The 16,044-nt window shown below is 44.1% G+C and overlaps 1 protein-coding gene across 1 annotated transcript in view; it reads left to right on the plus strand.

Moving 5' to 3' along the window:
• Window positions 1-2,135: 2,135 nt before the first annotated feature.
• The window catches only part of LOC138581063 (ADP-ribosylhydrolase ARH1-like), a 189,122-nt gene continuing 175,213 nt past the window's right edge, over window positions 2,136-16,044 (plus strand). The window contains exons 1-2 of the mRNA XM_069652106.1: window positions 2,136-2,539; window positions 3,320-3,540. Of these exons, the coding sequence (XP_069508207.1) occupies window positions 2,535-2,539; window positions 3,320-3,540 (226 nt within the window). The 5' untranslated portion in view covers window positions 2,136-2,534. The remainder of the gene's footprint in view (window positions 2,540-3,319; window positions 3,541-16,044) is intronic.

The raw sequence follows: 16,044 nt of genomic DNA on the forward strand, positions 1-16,044 counted from the left end.
CACCTTTTGACTTGGTCAACCACCAAACGCTTTGCCACCACCTGAAATCTGCAGCTCACTTTTCCAACGCAGCCACTGCCTGGATCAGCTCCTTCTTGGCTAACAGAACCATAAGGGTCTTTTCTCCTACTGACTCGGCTGAACCCTCACCAGTCCCTTGTGGTGTCCCGCAAGGCTCTTGCGTTTCCCCAACGTTCTATAATGTATTTACGAAGCCCCTTTTCGATATCCTTGACTATCTGGGTGTCATGTATACTAATTATGCGGATGACACCCAGATACTCATTCCTATCTCTGGCAACTATGAAACTGATAGCAAAACCCTCAATGAAATATATGCAGTAATACAAGCGTGGATGGCACACCATGGACTTTGTCTCAATGACGAAAAAATTGAGTTGATTATCCTTGGTACTCACGCTAAACTAAAAAAACTAAATACTGCTTTCAAATCATTCACTATTGATGGTAACCCCATCCCTGTCTCTATTAAAACTAAAATCCTTGGTATCTACCTGGATGCCACATTATCCTTCACCAAACAAACCAATGCAGTAGCGTCTTCAGCCGCCTACACATGTAAACTTATTACCGCATGTAGGCCGTTTATCTCCACTCCCAACTGCATTACTCTTGCTAGAACGTTAGTCTTGTCCAAAGTAGATTATTGTAATGCCCTCTACTTAGGCACTAGCCGCAAAAATATTCACAAACTACAAGTAACTCAAAATAACGCCATTAGGGCAGCACTCAACATCCCTAAGAAGTCGCATATCTCTGAGACTATACGTAATCTGCATTGGCTCCCAATAGAGCACAGAATATCTCTCAAAGTTCTTGCCCTTACCCACAAAGCCAGGGCTAACCTCGCACCATCCTACATCTCTAACCAACTTACCCCACACACATCTACAAGACCACTCAGAACAGCTCAAGTTAACACTATGGCCCTCATTACGACCCAGGCGGTAAGGGGTTTACGGCAGCGTAAACAGCGCCGACCCTTACCGCCTGAGTACGAGGTCCCTTAGCGCCATGGAGCTTTTAACACCTGCTTTTAGCAGGTGTTAAAATCCATGGCGCTAAGGGACCATGGAGTTAATTACGCCACCGTAATTTACGGTGGCGTAATTGACACCTTCCCCACTCCCATTATGCCCTATGGGGCAAAAATGAGAATGGGGAAGGGTAAATGGGGATTGGGGACTTACGGCCCCGCCGACCTCGGAATGGGGCGGTAAGTCCGCCTACCACCATGGCGGAATTGCAACCTTAGCGGCATGGACCATGGTGCTAATAGCACCATGGTCCTCCGCCAAGGTCGTAATGAGGGCCTATGTCTATACCGAGATTCAAACTCCATAACTTGGGAGGAGTTAGTTTCCCTGTACAAGCCTCAAAGCTATGGAACACACTACCTGTTCCAATCAGGTCTGTAACCTCCTTCAACCTATTTAAACGCAACACCAAACGTTGGCTTCATGACCTGGACACATTGACAGCTTAACATCCTAGAGCTTAGATTTACTGCCTACCCACTGTACATATTGTAAATAATATTACTATCTGTCTCACCTTCGGTCCACCGCCTTAATTGCAACATGTATGCTTGTACCTGTAATACCAATGTATGTATTTATTTGTAATCGCAACTATTGTAACTGTTGCCTACTGCTTGCTAACGTAACTGTACTCTTATGTAACATGATCAAAAAACGCATACGCCCGTATGCCCCTGGGCCTGGTTGCGCTTTATAAATAAACCAAATACAAATACAAATACATACTATGTCAGTCCTGATTGTGTGCATTTTCTAAGTTTATATTATGAAATTTGACTGTATTATAGACTGGATATTTTTTGTCTTTTTTGCATTGTCTTGTATATATGTATTAATGTGAAAAGTTATATGAACTGAAACACATTAAAATAAAATAACATTAAAAAAAATCACAATTTCGCAAAACTCAACGTTCACTGAAATGCCGCATGGAAGCAGGGAGATATCACAACATGCACGTGTACCCCAAGCGAAAACCGAGGTTTGCAGGCGTAAACTAGAGCGAGAGCAACTCCGCTGGAGACTGCTGTAAAGTGAGGAACATTTCTGTGAGAAGTGGTCGGCGAACTCTCTCTGTCCCTTTAAGAGTGGGAGGAGCCCAAACTTTATTTAGTAACGGAGGAGAGCTGGTAAGGCGGCCATAGAAAGGGTACAAGACGGCGGAGGGGCGTGCTCTATGAGACCAACCAGCAGAACCAGTGAAACACTCAAGGGAAACAGTTAATGGGTAAAGAAACACAGACCAAGAGACTCTGTGTTTGGCAGCGTTAAAGATTAAAGCAGACGAAGAGAGGGTCACACAGAACTACAGAGGAACGCCAAGACAACGGAGTCGTCAGTTTGAAGAGGGCATTGGGAGCCCAAAAGCAGAATAGACTGTGAGGCTGGAGTCGCAGTAGAGACACCTGCTCGAGACGTCCACTGCCAACACCAGCAACTGAGACAACTGGCGAACTACTGCAAGGATAAACTATGATGTGAGTGGTAGTGCGCCCCTCTGTTCTGGCCCTCTGGCACTACCCACCTGAAATCCTAGTCCACTGGCATCTTGCCACCACCACGACCAGAGTGTATCCACCCCCTTCCTCACACTAGCACCCAGACCGAGCTCTCAACTTGATCACTGCCAGTTGATCACACAAACACCTAGTGTGATTTATTTTTGTTTTTTTTGGGATTTTTGTTTTTCTTTTTTTTTTTACTCTTAACGTTTCGGTAATTACACTATTGCTTTATCACAAAATACAAAGAGAAGAGAACAGAGCTGGGTGGACTTACTCCTGCATGACATCTACTGAGTTGATAAATCTACCTGAAACCTCCCCCTACCTCCTAATTGGGGACCACTTCCCAAATAGACTAGTGTAGCCCTTCACCCCCAGATATCCCACACAAGACTCCCCTCCGTGTGACAATGGGCCTCATGTCTGAAAGCATCCGCTTAGTGTGCCCTCCCCAAGATTTCCACCACCCGCAAACTCACCACCTGTGGCAACCAGAGAACCCCCTGAGAAACCCCAAAAGCTCTTTCCCAGCTGAAACTGCCCCAGTGCGTTTATTTTCCCTGTACATACCCACCACCCGTTTGACCCCACCACTACCAGGGAACACTTCCCTTTGCTACCCTTTCAATTAAACCCTAGTCCAGATACCTTCCAACTTGAGTCCCCTGCCTGTGATCACCTCCACCTGATAATCCCCCCCCAAAACGTGCATCAGGCCCTAGAGCACTAATGTCACTCTTTGGTTTATTTCAGGATTACCCGGGACATGTACCGAGCCTCTATGCTTTTGAGTGCTGCTGGGGATGCCTTGGGTTACCGGAACCAGCGCTGGGAGTACTGCACCTCTGGCCCACAGATCCACCAAGAGCTGCTGGAACTTGGTGGGCTGCAGAATATATGGGTCCAGCTGCCCAACTGGCCGGTCAGTGACGACACAGTCTTACACCTTGCCACCGCTGAAGCCCTGGCGGAAGGTAGGACCCTTTTTTCACTTACTAGGTTCACAACCAGTGCAACTAAATTATATATATATATTGGGGGGTCTCCCCCTCCATATATATGCAGACGAATGGGGAAAAAAGAACACAAATCAAGCTTTTGGGACTCAGGCTTTTATCTTCAGTCTTTTCACACAGATCTGTATATTTGCCATCAGTGGTATTCCAAAGGAATACTGATGGTGGTATATGCTGCCTAGTTGCAAGGTTCAATACTGCCCGATAAACCTGCATTAAAAAAAAATGTACAATTGTGGTATCGCTACTGTGCATAAACCATTTCTATCAAGATGTAGATGGAAATGGTTAAACATTCAATCTACTGAAATAACATTGTTGTCGTTTCACTGATCCTACCTCAATAATAATATTTCTTCTGATTCGCAGCCATGTTGTTGTTTCTTAAACGGGAAACTCGAAACTGGTAGAGTTCAGTATGCAGAATCCACATTATGCTCCAAGCAGAACCTAAACAACACAAACATACCTTCTCAGATTCCTACAAGTAGCTCATAGGAACGTGTGAGAAACTACTGCGATTTCTTTTTTTAATGCTTATAAGAATTTATGACACCCATTTTCATATTGAATTCTTATAAGGGTTTACAGGGTTTTAGTAGGATTATTGGAAGATCTTAGAAGATTCCCACAAGATCCTTAGAAGAAATGCAATAGGAAAATGCTTGCGTGTGAAAGTCTTTGTTAGGACAGTTTTTCAAAAGTCCTGCTAAGACTTCATAAAAAACATATCTGAGGTAATACAGAAACTCTACACTTAGTGTAAACCTGTACCACCTGAGAATCTTTGCATTGACAGAGCAGCCAGGCTTATCTTGGGAGGGAGAGCGGGCTGTAGATGAGTGCAAAGAAATTGAAGCATACCTATGGTCCAAAGAAACAGTGAAACACTATGTATTGTGAACATAATGGTGTATTATAATTACATGTAGGCGAAGATGGATCTGTGGAAAGGCAAGTACTGTTACATAGTATAAAAAACACAATCATGAAAACCAGCTTAATACTTATGTTATACAAACCATAGTATAACCTTATTTAGAATAGCATCCAGCAAGTCCAGTCAAAACCATTCTCTTCAACAAATATGCCTAGCTGCTGTCCGACCATTTCTGCTACTTACTTGCACTGTTACCACTGCTCATTCCACTGTGTAACCCTTCTACTGTCTGTACCGATTATTTTCTGCTTACCAATGTAACCTAGCGCCATGATACTTCAAGTTTTGGGCGCTATCAACAATTGAAATAAATAAATAAATAAGGTGAGTCCAACCTAAAGGTATTCATTCAGAATGGCAATATGCTACCCTTGGGCAGAAAGACCAGGTTACTTCTACTTTTTGAAGACAATACGTAATTCAAGGGCAGCAGACCCTATTGGTCCAAATCCACAGTGGTATACAGTTTCAGAATCACCTAATTAGACCAACACTGTTACAAGTATATTTTGCAACATGTGTAACTTATTTCGGTTAAGAAGGCATACAGTAACACCACTATTACTTTCAAGAACACAGCTCAGAGCTAGTAAAACAACTTGTATACTTTCTAGAGAGGCAATCTGCTTTTCATGGAGTAAGAACATAGTAAACTATTTTAGAAGTGCACTAAAGCAATTCAGGGCAAACGCAACCCAGTTACACTTTTAAGATTTACAGCAGCTATTCAAGATAAGTTAAACCTATTGGTAAATACATTATTACACTACTTCTAATACAGGAATAGACAGTTTAACCAAGGATACTTTTTTGAAGTGTAGGAAACACATTTAAGGTCAGTAGGAACTCCAGCAGACTTTTAAGAAAGGCAATCAGCAGTTCAAGGTAAGTAAGGACCTATATACGTTTTAGAGGGGCAGAAAGCAACTCAAAGGTTAAACTTCCAGACATTCTGTAACTTATTCTGTTAAGAATGGATACAGTTACACACCATCACCTTTACAAGTCGGTACTTTCAACACTATTTATAATTTCAAGACAGAGGTCTCATCTTTTAAAGTCCTTCCCTGTTCTAGGGCAGGAGTTTTCTCAGAGGTAGAAGAGGGACCCCAGTGGTCTAGGAGCCAGCAGTAGGCAGGCCAGGATAGGGTTCAGATGCAGGAAAGTCAGAGTTCCAGAGGCTGTCTCCTTGAACAAGTAACACTTCAGAGTTGGTGAAAAGTGTTCAGGGACTTCAAAGAAGGCTTATATATGCGTTCCAGCATTAGGCCTGGGTCAATGTTATGGGCAAACTCCCGAACACACGAATCACCCACTCAGCCACACAGGATTGACACGATACCTAAGGGAAGTATTACCCTGGCCAACACAGTACCTCAGCTTAGAAGAAGAGGTTGGAGGCGGTCCTCTTCCCGAGGCAGCAGCACAGGACCTGGTCCCTGGATTCTTCATTGTGTGACTGAAGTAATGGACACTGACAGGGAAACTAGCAACAGCAGTCGACAGGAGAGGCTTCCAACAAAGGATTCTTCAAGGCTTCTAACAGCTCTGTGGATTTAGCACACTTTTAAAGGTACCTGATCAAAAACGAATATCGCTGTCTGAATCTCTTCACTCTCTCTGTGCTGCACTTTGGTGAGTGGACTTCAGGGATTCAAATTGTGTCTCTGGTCGTCCAGTAGGAGTCCACCAAGGTTTCGGCAGGAATCGGACTTCGGAAGACCATGCAACACACACTGGCTCGAGATCCCTGGATATTGGTGGTTTGCAGCCCTGCAAGGTTGCAGCCCGTAGAGGGATGGCTCGACATGCCGGTCTTCTTGAGATTAGTGGGTAGAAGTCACCATTTTCAGGACCCCCTGGTCGCTTAGACAGAAGGATTAAAACGAGCTTCGGTTACACAGCAGGCTCTCCGGTTTTCTGGAATCAGTTAAAGACCTCTTTTCTTCATCTTCCTCTTCAGATTTGGTTTCATTGTTTGACTTGTCAGCAGCTTCCAGTATCAGACTATTTACCAGGAACTCGAGCATAACTTCTGCAAACTCTCCCTGCAGTTTACAGAAAGGGGGCGGCTGGCTGCCCAATCAGGACACCCAGCTTCCCAGTGGGAACTGGTTCCTTTCAGACAGACTGGAAGACAAAGGGCTGCATAGTTTTGGACTCCCCCCCCCCCCCCCCCTCGCGTCCTGCCTTCACAGACACTCTGGACGCTCGACGGGAAACAAAGGGCTCCTGCCGAAGAAAAGACTTCAACCAGGGCCTCCCCCATCTAGGACAGCAGCGGAAGACACACGAAACAACAAACCCTTAGAAATGGTGAAAAAGAAGGAACCCACGATTCCAGCAGAAGGGTGACCCTCCTGTACATTAACCCTGCTGATGTGTCAGCCTGCCAGTAATATGACTAAGAAGTCATTCAGGTATAACCACAGCCACCAGCCATTCAAGTTACCTTGCTATTGTAACACAAATGTTACCAGGATGGTGAGAAAGGGGATCCAATGTTTCTCCCCAGCACTCCACATAAGGTGGGGCGTGCTGGTCTTGCCTATACAATGTAAAGTAGATGGAAATCCCACTTTACCCTTGGGAACAGTAGTTCACTGAAGATATCAAGAGAAATTAAAAAGGGAAGCCCAAAGGCAGCCCAGCAACAATGTCTCTAGGAGGATGTGTGCTGTCAAGGTAAATTACAAGGTCTCAATACCTTCAACTCTTTCTTCCCAAATATCTTCCTTCTCGAGCTCTTCGCTCTTCCGCCTCCAACTCCATCGGGGTCAGTCGCTTCTCCAAGCAACGAGGTGTTGGTAGATCTCTCTCTTCAGCTGGGGCCTCCCTCTAGATCAGCCTCCCTGAAACTCGGGGAGAATCATCTCCGGTTCCGGAAGCACCTCAAAACCTTTCACTTTGCTTCTGCATTTTCGTCTTCTCTCCCCTGCTGACTTCCTGGCTGATACTGATACTGCACTGGTTACCTGGCTACCCTCTGATCTCGGGCCCAGGTCCCCTCCCCCACCAGTCGCACTCCTGTACTGCCTTCCTGGGAACCCCCGCACTGGGGACTGTTCTCTGTATCCCTACAGCCCCACTACCAGCACTTGACACCTGATGTCTGCACTTATCCTTGCACTTGCCACCTGCTGGCCTTACTTTTACTTTATTTATTTTATTATCCCATGTACTACACTGTGCCCCCCCCCGCACTTTCCTCCTTCCCATGCACTTGCGCAATCTGAACGATACCAGGCCTAGTAAGATCGTTGTCTGTCTTCCCTCTGTTCCACCTCCTTTGCCCCGTCGCGCCTTGATGCACTTGTGTATAGGCGCGTTATAAATGCCATATGGTATCCCATCATGCCGAGGAAATTAATTCTGGTGAAGGCTGTTAACAGCAGGGACCCTTTTGTGGGAGCAAGAACAACTGTCTAAGTTGGGTAGGAATGAGGAATTTTGTGACTGACGCTTTTGTTTCCCTGCTGCTTGGGATATTGATCTTTTTTTACTCTTATGCTGCTTTCATGATAATGATGCCTCAATGACATTTTACATTCATATTATTTCGGTTTAAGTTGCCTTTTATTTTTAATTTGACTCTGCTGATTCCGTACTTGCTCAATCATAAACTTTTGACGTTTTGAGATGTTTTTATCCCACTAAATGCCCACAATCATCCTTCTTGGCACAGTCCCATGCGGCCATGCCATCCCCCGAGTCGTTCATCCCATGCACATGCTGTGTTATTGTGACCGCCATGTTGAGAAGGGCAGAGTTCACCTCCAGCATTGAAACTGCAGAAAACCGCTCAGCTCTTGAAACGTCAATAGAAAGAAATGGGTTTATATTAACATATTTTTACTCAACAGCCTGTCTAGATGCTGCCACTGACAAATAGAATTGTACCTGTTCCAATCCATTACCATACAATTTCTCCTGCAGGGACACCTTGTATTTCCGGCATAGTTGCTGTGTGGGTCCTCTTTCACCTCCACCTTGGCACTTGAAAATGTCATCTCCCAATAAACATTTGTAAAGTAGTTAGTTACTGAAAACAAATGCAATTTACTTGTATGCGTGTTACTTTTTTATTAAACTCATCAATTTGTGATGTGGATAGGCATGTTGTTTTGCTTTCCTTAAACGCTTGCACCCATGCGCCGCGGGCTGTGAATTATATAATGAAAAGGGTAATCCGGTCTGGCAGTAGATGGCTTTTCTAGTGCTTGTGCCTGTTGTCGGACTGTTTCAATTGGTGCTACCAATGTGATGAGATATGGGAAGTGACGCCCAGGATCACAGATTGTGTTGAAGCGGGGAAGCTGGGAGTGGCTCACCGATCGCCCGGTTCTAAATTGGGCACTTCAGACACCACCTCTTTTCCTGCCTCTGTTAGTGGTTTCAGGCATTGCACTGGCTTCATAAAAAGACACGATAGGAGTTGCAGCTAACTCCCAGAAAGAACTTTTTTAATAACCTGAAAAATGCTAGATCTCCTCCGTTAGCGAGCATTAGTTCTCCATCCTGGCCCTACAAGGTTCAAAAAAATTTGATTGAATATGAGGTCTGATCTTTACTATTTTACCAATCACCCTTCTTTGACGCATAGCTTTCATTGGTCTTTTAATCCTCAAAATTATATTGTTCACATGCCTGACAATGTATCACTGGTGTTCAACTTTCTCTTGGTCTCTGAATTGAACATCAAAAAGACTTATTTCTCTCACTCCCACGACATGTCCGGATGACCCATGTCCTGCTTCCGTCATTAACGATTGTTCAGACGTTTTGAGGCCTATCATTTATCATATCGTTCATTCTTCACTCATAGAGAGCGTAGTCCATACTACACTAAAATAGGGTTAATCTGATTTTAAAGAAATTCTCTTTGGATCCTCAAGACTGTGCCATCGACCAATTACTAACTCTCCTGATGCTTTTCAACTTAAAGCTCAGCTAGAAGTTAATCGATTATTGTGTGACCGCCAATCTAGGTTCCACCCGGGTAGGTGAGATTTTACTGCTTGACATTAAGGACTCTCTTTTGCAGATAATGGATACTGGTCAGGTCAGCTTGTTGATGCTGCCCGACTTCTCAGCAGCGTTTGCCACTATTCGTTATTTACTTTAAATTACCCCTTGAACTTTAATTCTGTCAGCGCTTCCGTGAGGTGAATGGAGAATTGAATTCGGCCGTTGATCGCTTGGCATCGTTTTTGAATAACCATCAATCGTGCATTGGATCTCGTCCACACAGTTCAAGAGCAGAGCCAGTGAATTAAGGGGTTCCACAGGGGTCATGTATTTCTCCTATTCTTTTTAATATCTATATGAAGCCTCTTCATTACATATTGACTAAACTGGGAGCAGTATTTCAGAACTAAAATGTAGAAACGATCCTGAGGATATTTCGACCCTGCGCGCTTGTCACTTAAATAGGGTGAATTGAATTTGTGTGAATAACGGGGACTGTCGCTTGTTAGGGTGGCCAAGGGTATCCTCATAGACCCTGATTAGAATTAACATGATAGTTAAGTCACCCCTTATCATGCACCTGTCCAATCTATGTTTCTAAGTAGTCAGTTGACACAACCAATTATATTTCAAAAAATATTCCATGCGCTCAAAAACCCCGTTGGACACGTGTTTCGACCTCTTATGGTCCTCTTCAAGACAGGGCTTAGTTCCTGTCGCTTCTGGTATACTTGCAAATTATTCACCTAATTACTAGATATGGGATCACATTCCCTGCAAGGCCTTCCTTCGCCTATATCCTGTGTGAGTCCGTGCAGTGCCGTCGCTAAACTATGGCACGGTCTGCAGATGTATCTTCGTAAAACTGACAATCTCACTACATTCCAAATGAAACTGAAGACCAAATTGCTCTAATCTTCAGATTAGTTGTCGCATGATCTCAAATGATTACTGGGTTGAGCACTGTGAAAGCTATGGTTGTAGTGCCTTTGCGACATAAAAAAAATAGAAACAAAATAGAAAAATACTCATCCAGTTACGGTCATTCATACATCATCGCTCTCCTACATCCTCATATTTGCACCAAATCTACACAACTTTACCTATTCATTAGCCAACAAACTATCTCATCCATTTGTCACATTACAATGCAGCTGTAAATAAATACTCTTGCCTATAAAAAAAAAAAGCCATACCTTGTTGGTTTAGCTATTGTGTGTTATTTACTAAATCTCCTCTCAGCAAACCCCAAATCGCCTGAAAATGTAGCCAGGATCCTCTGGGCAACTCACATTTGTAAACAACAAATGTTTCTTTGTATGATGAACATGCTGAAGTAAAAAGTTGGCTTTATCTCTTTACCTATAGTCTAGTAAACCATGAGCAAGAAATGGTGCACACTTCAACCTGAATCACTTCTAGGCACTCCAAACTTTGACAGATTAGGCATTGTGAGGGTAAATGTTTTGCCAAGAATCAAAGTTAGTAGTTTAGTGGTGAATTTGGGAATTGAGCGGAGTCTGGAGGTTTTGTGCTTAACAACCAAGCATCCCAGCTCTAGTTGGTAAAGATATTAATGTTTGGGTTTCAAGCTTGTTCATAATACTGTTTTATAGTGATGATTTGAAAATATTTCCAAATCTCATCTTGATCTATATATATAAAAGTCCAAATTTGTTTGCGGCAAAGCGTTGTTCCTTATACGATTCCACACTGTTTCACTAATTTACGCCAGATTTTGCATAGTTACCTGCTGGGACCCTCCAGACATTACAGACTACATGACATTTGGACACCCCACCCTTTTCCCTAGATTACAGCACCTTCACACATGAGACGGTTGCCTAAATTCAACGAAACATCTGTGTGGTCGTAGAAGGGCCGATCCCGACACGAGGAACAAAACAGAGATGTTATTCAATGATTGATATACGAATCTCCTGCCAAGCCTAGACCAAGCATGCAATCATGAATCAATAACCAACCCACTAACAATTTCACTCCTCTGCATACACCTTTCAAACCAAATACAACCACAAGCCTTAAACGCAACAAACCGCACAAACTTCACTTCACTGCAGCAACAAAACAAACCACACATAGACTTGCACAACAGCATACGACTACCAACCGAAAAACACCCCAAGCCCAACCAACGGACCCACCGGGGTGAGGCTGCCAACAGCACATCACTGCTATCTTGCACTTCTCCAGCTCATTCCCACTAACTCGCCCCCCTCTCCCTTTTTCAGAGCCGTCAGAGCCGCCAGGGGACCACTCCGGTGGCGATAGTGCGCGGTACAAATATCATTTAACATTAACATCCTGTAGGTTGCTGTTCCGATTCGCTTATCACCTGATGTGCTTTGCACCCTAAAGTAAACTGAACTGAATATAGGTGCATGTGACTGGCTGGCATACCCTGGAGCATACGATGGGGGTGGGAGGCAAGAGTTTGGTGTGCTGCTGTATACTGGGATGCTCTGTGCTCTCTCCCCCCCTATCGCTTCACCCTGGTGCGTTGCAAATATCTTGGAAGCCGTGCATCCTAGGGACTAAACCTCTAGAGGAAAAAAAATAGAGGTTCAGTCCCTAGGATGCACGGTTCAGAGTGCTTGCCTAGTGGGAATGAGCTGGAGAAGTGCAAGATAGCAGAGATGTGCTGTTGGCAGCCTCAGCCCGGTGGGTCCGTTGGTTGGGCTTGGGATGTTTTTCGGTTGGTAGTCGTCGTATGCTGTTGTGCAAGTCTATGTGTGGTTTGTTTTGTTGTTGCAGTGAAGTGAAGTTTGTGCGGTTTGCTGCGTTTAAGGCTTGTGGTTGTGTTTGGTTTGAGTTTGAGAGATGTATGCAGAGGAGGGAAATTATTAGTGGGTTGGTTATTGATTCATGATTGCACGCTTGGTCTAGGCTTGGCAGGAGATTCGTATATCAATCATTGAATAACATCTCTATCTAGATGCGACGCAGGCTATGTTGAGGATTCCAACTAAGTGCGGCATATGCTGACATTTTTACAATTCTATCTAGATGTGGCACATGCTAAGCATAGGAGTTCCCTCTGTGTGCACATGCCAACATTCACAATTCTAGATGCGACACAGGCTACGTTGATCAGTGTTATCAGGTCTGTCTACAGAACCCGTTCGTAGATTGGTTACTTCAGCTAGTAATATATACATCTTTATGGTAACTCATTCAGAAAAGTTTATAATAATGTTGCTTTATCCCCCACACCCCTGAATGAGTGTTCAAATACCAGCATGCCAAGTAAAGTGAGCCTAAAACATTTCCCCTAGGTTTTACAACTGTACTTTCAAAACATGGATACACAATGAACGGAAAGCATGATAAGGACACCTGCGTGTGGTCATTGTTTCATATAGAATGTAGCTTGTTTGGCACCCCTTTCCTTTCTAATCTCCCATCATTTGCACTTATTAGGGGACATGCTAAGGACAGGTATAACTCCAAATCATCGATTCACTGCTATGACTGCAGCCATAGGATTGTAACCTCTTCCTATGCCTTCATGCGCTGCTAATCACAAAGAGATGGTTTAAAAGATGTTTCTTCTTTTTGTGCCTGAAGAAAAGACCAATAAGAGCAGAGTGTAGGGATTTGGTATTATCCTGCATCCTAATGGAACCTTTGGTCAGTGTATTGATTGACAATGGAGTGTTAAGGGTTAGAATGTTTGTGTGACTGGGGTTCTATGTGGTCAGTTGGGAGATGTAAGCTACCTGGGAGGATGCAGGTGTATGTTGCCCAGAACCCAGATGTACCTGACATTATATGACCATCATAATGTACTGGAACTAAATAAAGAAGTTACTGAACTTCACCTGAGGTCATGGTCATCTGTGGGGAACAAGGAGTTCTACATTGGCGATGAGGATGCTGGCTGTGCTGGGGGGACAGCATTGAAGATGGCACATACACCTCCCCCCAACCCAAGAAGACGACCTCCCAGGTAGGGCGAGCGCTTAAAACTGTAGGCGCAGAAGGGCCCAGCGCATGGAGCTCAGGGGCAGAAAGTAAGGGGCTGCGCCAGAGCCAGGGGCCAGCTGGCCTGTCACTAGCAGGACAGTTCAGGCAAAGAGAAAGCAAGAGACTGAGGAGGGGCTGAGGGCCCACAGATTGATTGCTTAAGGGGTCTGGGACCACTAGCTGCAGCATGGAGGGCTTGGTGCCCATGGCAGTAGCAATTTGAAGAGGCCTGGGGTCTAGTTACGCCTGGAAATTATGAGGAAGCCATGCTGGGCAGCTGAGGGATATAGCCGAGGCAGTAGCAACAGGAGAGGCTTGGAGCCTAAGCTGCGCCTGGAAATTAAGCAATGAGGAGGCATGCTGTCCAACTGAGTACTATAAGCCCAAGGCAGTAGCAACAGGAGAGGCTTGGAGCCTAAGCTGCGCCGGGAAAAGAAACAATGAGGAGTGATGTTGTACAGCTTGAGGCCTGGAGTTGGGGCAGCAGCAATAGAAGAGGTTGGGAACCTAAGCTGCGCCTATATGTTAAATAGAAGATTGGTGGCGAATGTGGAAAGTGCCTGGAGCAGAGGAGGGTCCTGGGGGGCCATTCCAGCGTTCGAGGGGGCTTGGAGCCCATACCTGCACCTAAGAGACTTGTAGCCCGTGGCTGCACCTTAGGGGCTTAGAGCCCATGTGCAGAGATGAAAGAATATTGCCCAAGACAACATGTGTAGTGCCTGGAGGGGCAAGGGCCCATTTGCAGCAGCGCCAAGGAGGTGCATGTAGGAGCTATCACTTATATGAGGTGATGAGGATCTTTGAGGGCATGTTGTCAGTAGTTCCTGAGGGGCTTGGAGCCTACTTAAGAACTGAGAGATGCGGTAGGAGGCAAAGGGAGTACAAATTTTATAGCAGGCGGCTGGCAGCAATGAAAAGCAGCATTATGAACATACCAGGAAAGGAACGCTTTGGGAGGTGATATTTACAAAAGGAAGTGTGGCAGATGGATTGGTAAATCCATTTCTGTTGCGGGCGGCTGCATTTCCGCCCGTTGGAATTTTTTTTTCAAAAAGCTTAAGTTGTGAATGATCTTAATTGCCGGAATGAATAACAGAGGTACTTTTAAGTTAAGAGATGATGCTTTCACGAGCATAAGTAAAGGAAGCAATTTGGTCTTGCCTTCATTGAATTGGTTAAGTAGTTATAATTAGTTATTGATTCAGAATCTGTTGTCATGTGAGGCCTGAATGGCATTTGGACAGAGTGAGTGCATGAGAGCGTGAACCTGTATGTTGTCAGGTGTAGTTTCTTGTGGGATAGGTTGTCCTGTAATAGGGGTACTTCATGGAAGTTGTTGAAGCTTAAGAGCAGAGAACAAAGTTTATAGTTTTTTAGATTTGATTTAGGTCTCAAGGGTGTTTGTAATTAGTCAACCACGGGATTAAGTGATCCAAATGTGAGGTTTTATTAAGTAGGTTAAAGTTGCATATTAGTAGAAAGAGATTGAGATATGCGTAGTAATAGTGTTTTCTGAAATGCTATTTGGTATTTATGTTGTAGGTACATTGGTATGAGAGGTATCCTGCAAGTGGTAGTTAGCATGTTTGATAGGTGTGCACGGATGGTGTGTAAAAGTCGTGGCCTCTGTTACCTCTGTCAACAAATACATGGTAATGTTATGATGCAAAGGAAAAAATTGTGGTACGGTCATGTTTAACTAACACGCTTTTCCTTCCACAGATGGACATTTAATGAAATATAGGTTGCATTGACAACATTGCTAGAGTTTGGTATGTGGAATCTGAAGTATAGTTATGTGCACTAATGTTTTATTTCCACAGGTGGGACTTTTGTAATGCAGATGTATTAAGACCTCATTTAATGCTAAAGTTTAAAGTGCTAAGTGTTAAACAAAGTTTTTGTTTGGTTGTTTGGTTTAGAAACCATTCAGAGTTTCATGATGATACAGCAAAGACTATAGTAGAGTCATTGATGTAGGTATGATGCTGGTGTGAATGAAGTGTGGTTTTCCCTAATAGGAGCTGTATTGTATTTAGGAATACTTTCAACATGGGCAATTTAGGGGTAATGGTGTCACAAGAAGTGAAGTAGTTACCCGGGTATCTGGGATACTCAGTCTAGTTGGAGGTGGTGTGTATTTAGGTACATACCGGTTTGCATTGTTGGGTGTGAGGGAGATGTGTGTGTGTTCTTTTGTGGGACGATGAAGTCAAGTTTAGGAAGAGAGGTATGGGTGCCTCTATTTGTAAAAGTTTTAGTAAGGATGTTTGAGCAGTTGGGTGCCTTTTCCTCACTTGGTAGAAAGAGGAAGGGGCATTGATTGTAATTGTGTCCCACGGCTGTGTGGACTATTTTGGAATATGTAATGAGACTAGCAGAATGTTATCAGTTGGGAGTGATGAGGCAAGTGCATTGAACGTGGGGTTGTTTGTGTGTGTGTTGTTATTAGCCATTATGGTTAAGTTATCTACTTGTGTTTTTATGTCCCTAAGGAAGGGAGATATGTAGGGATTTGGTATTATCCTGCATCCTAATGGAACCTTTGGTCAGTGTATTGATTGACA

The sequence above is a fragment of the Ambystoma mexicanum genome, chromosome 3p, assembly GCF_040938575.1.
Source record: "Ambystoma mexicanum isolate Mex_15411 chromosome 3p, UKY_AmexF1_1, whole genome shotgun sequence".
Taxonomy (NCBI): Eukaryota; Metazoa; Chordata; class Amphibia; order Caudata; family Ambystomatidae; genus Ambystoma; species Ambystoma mexicanum.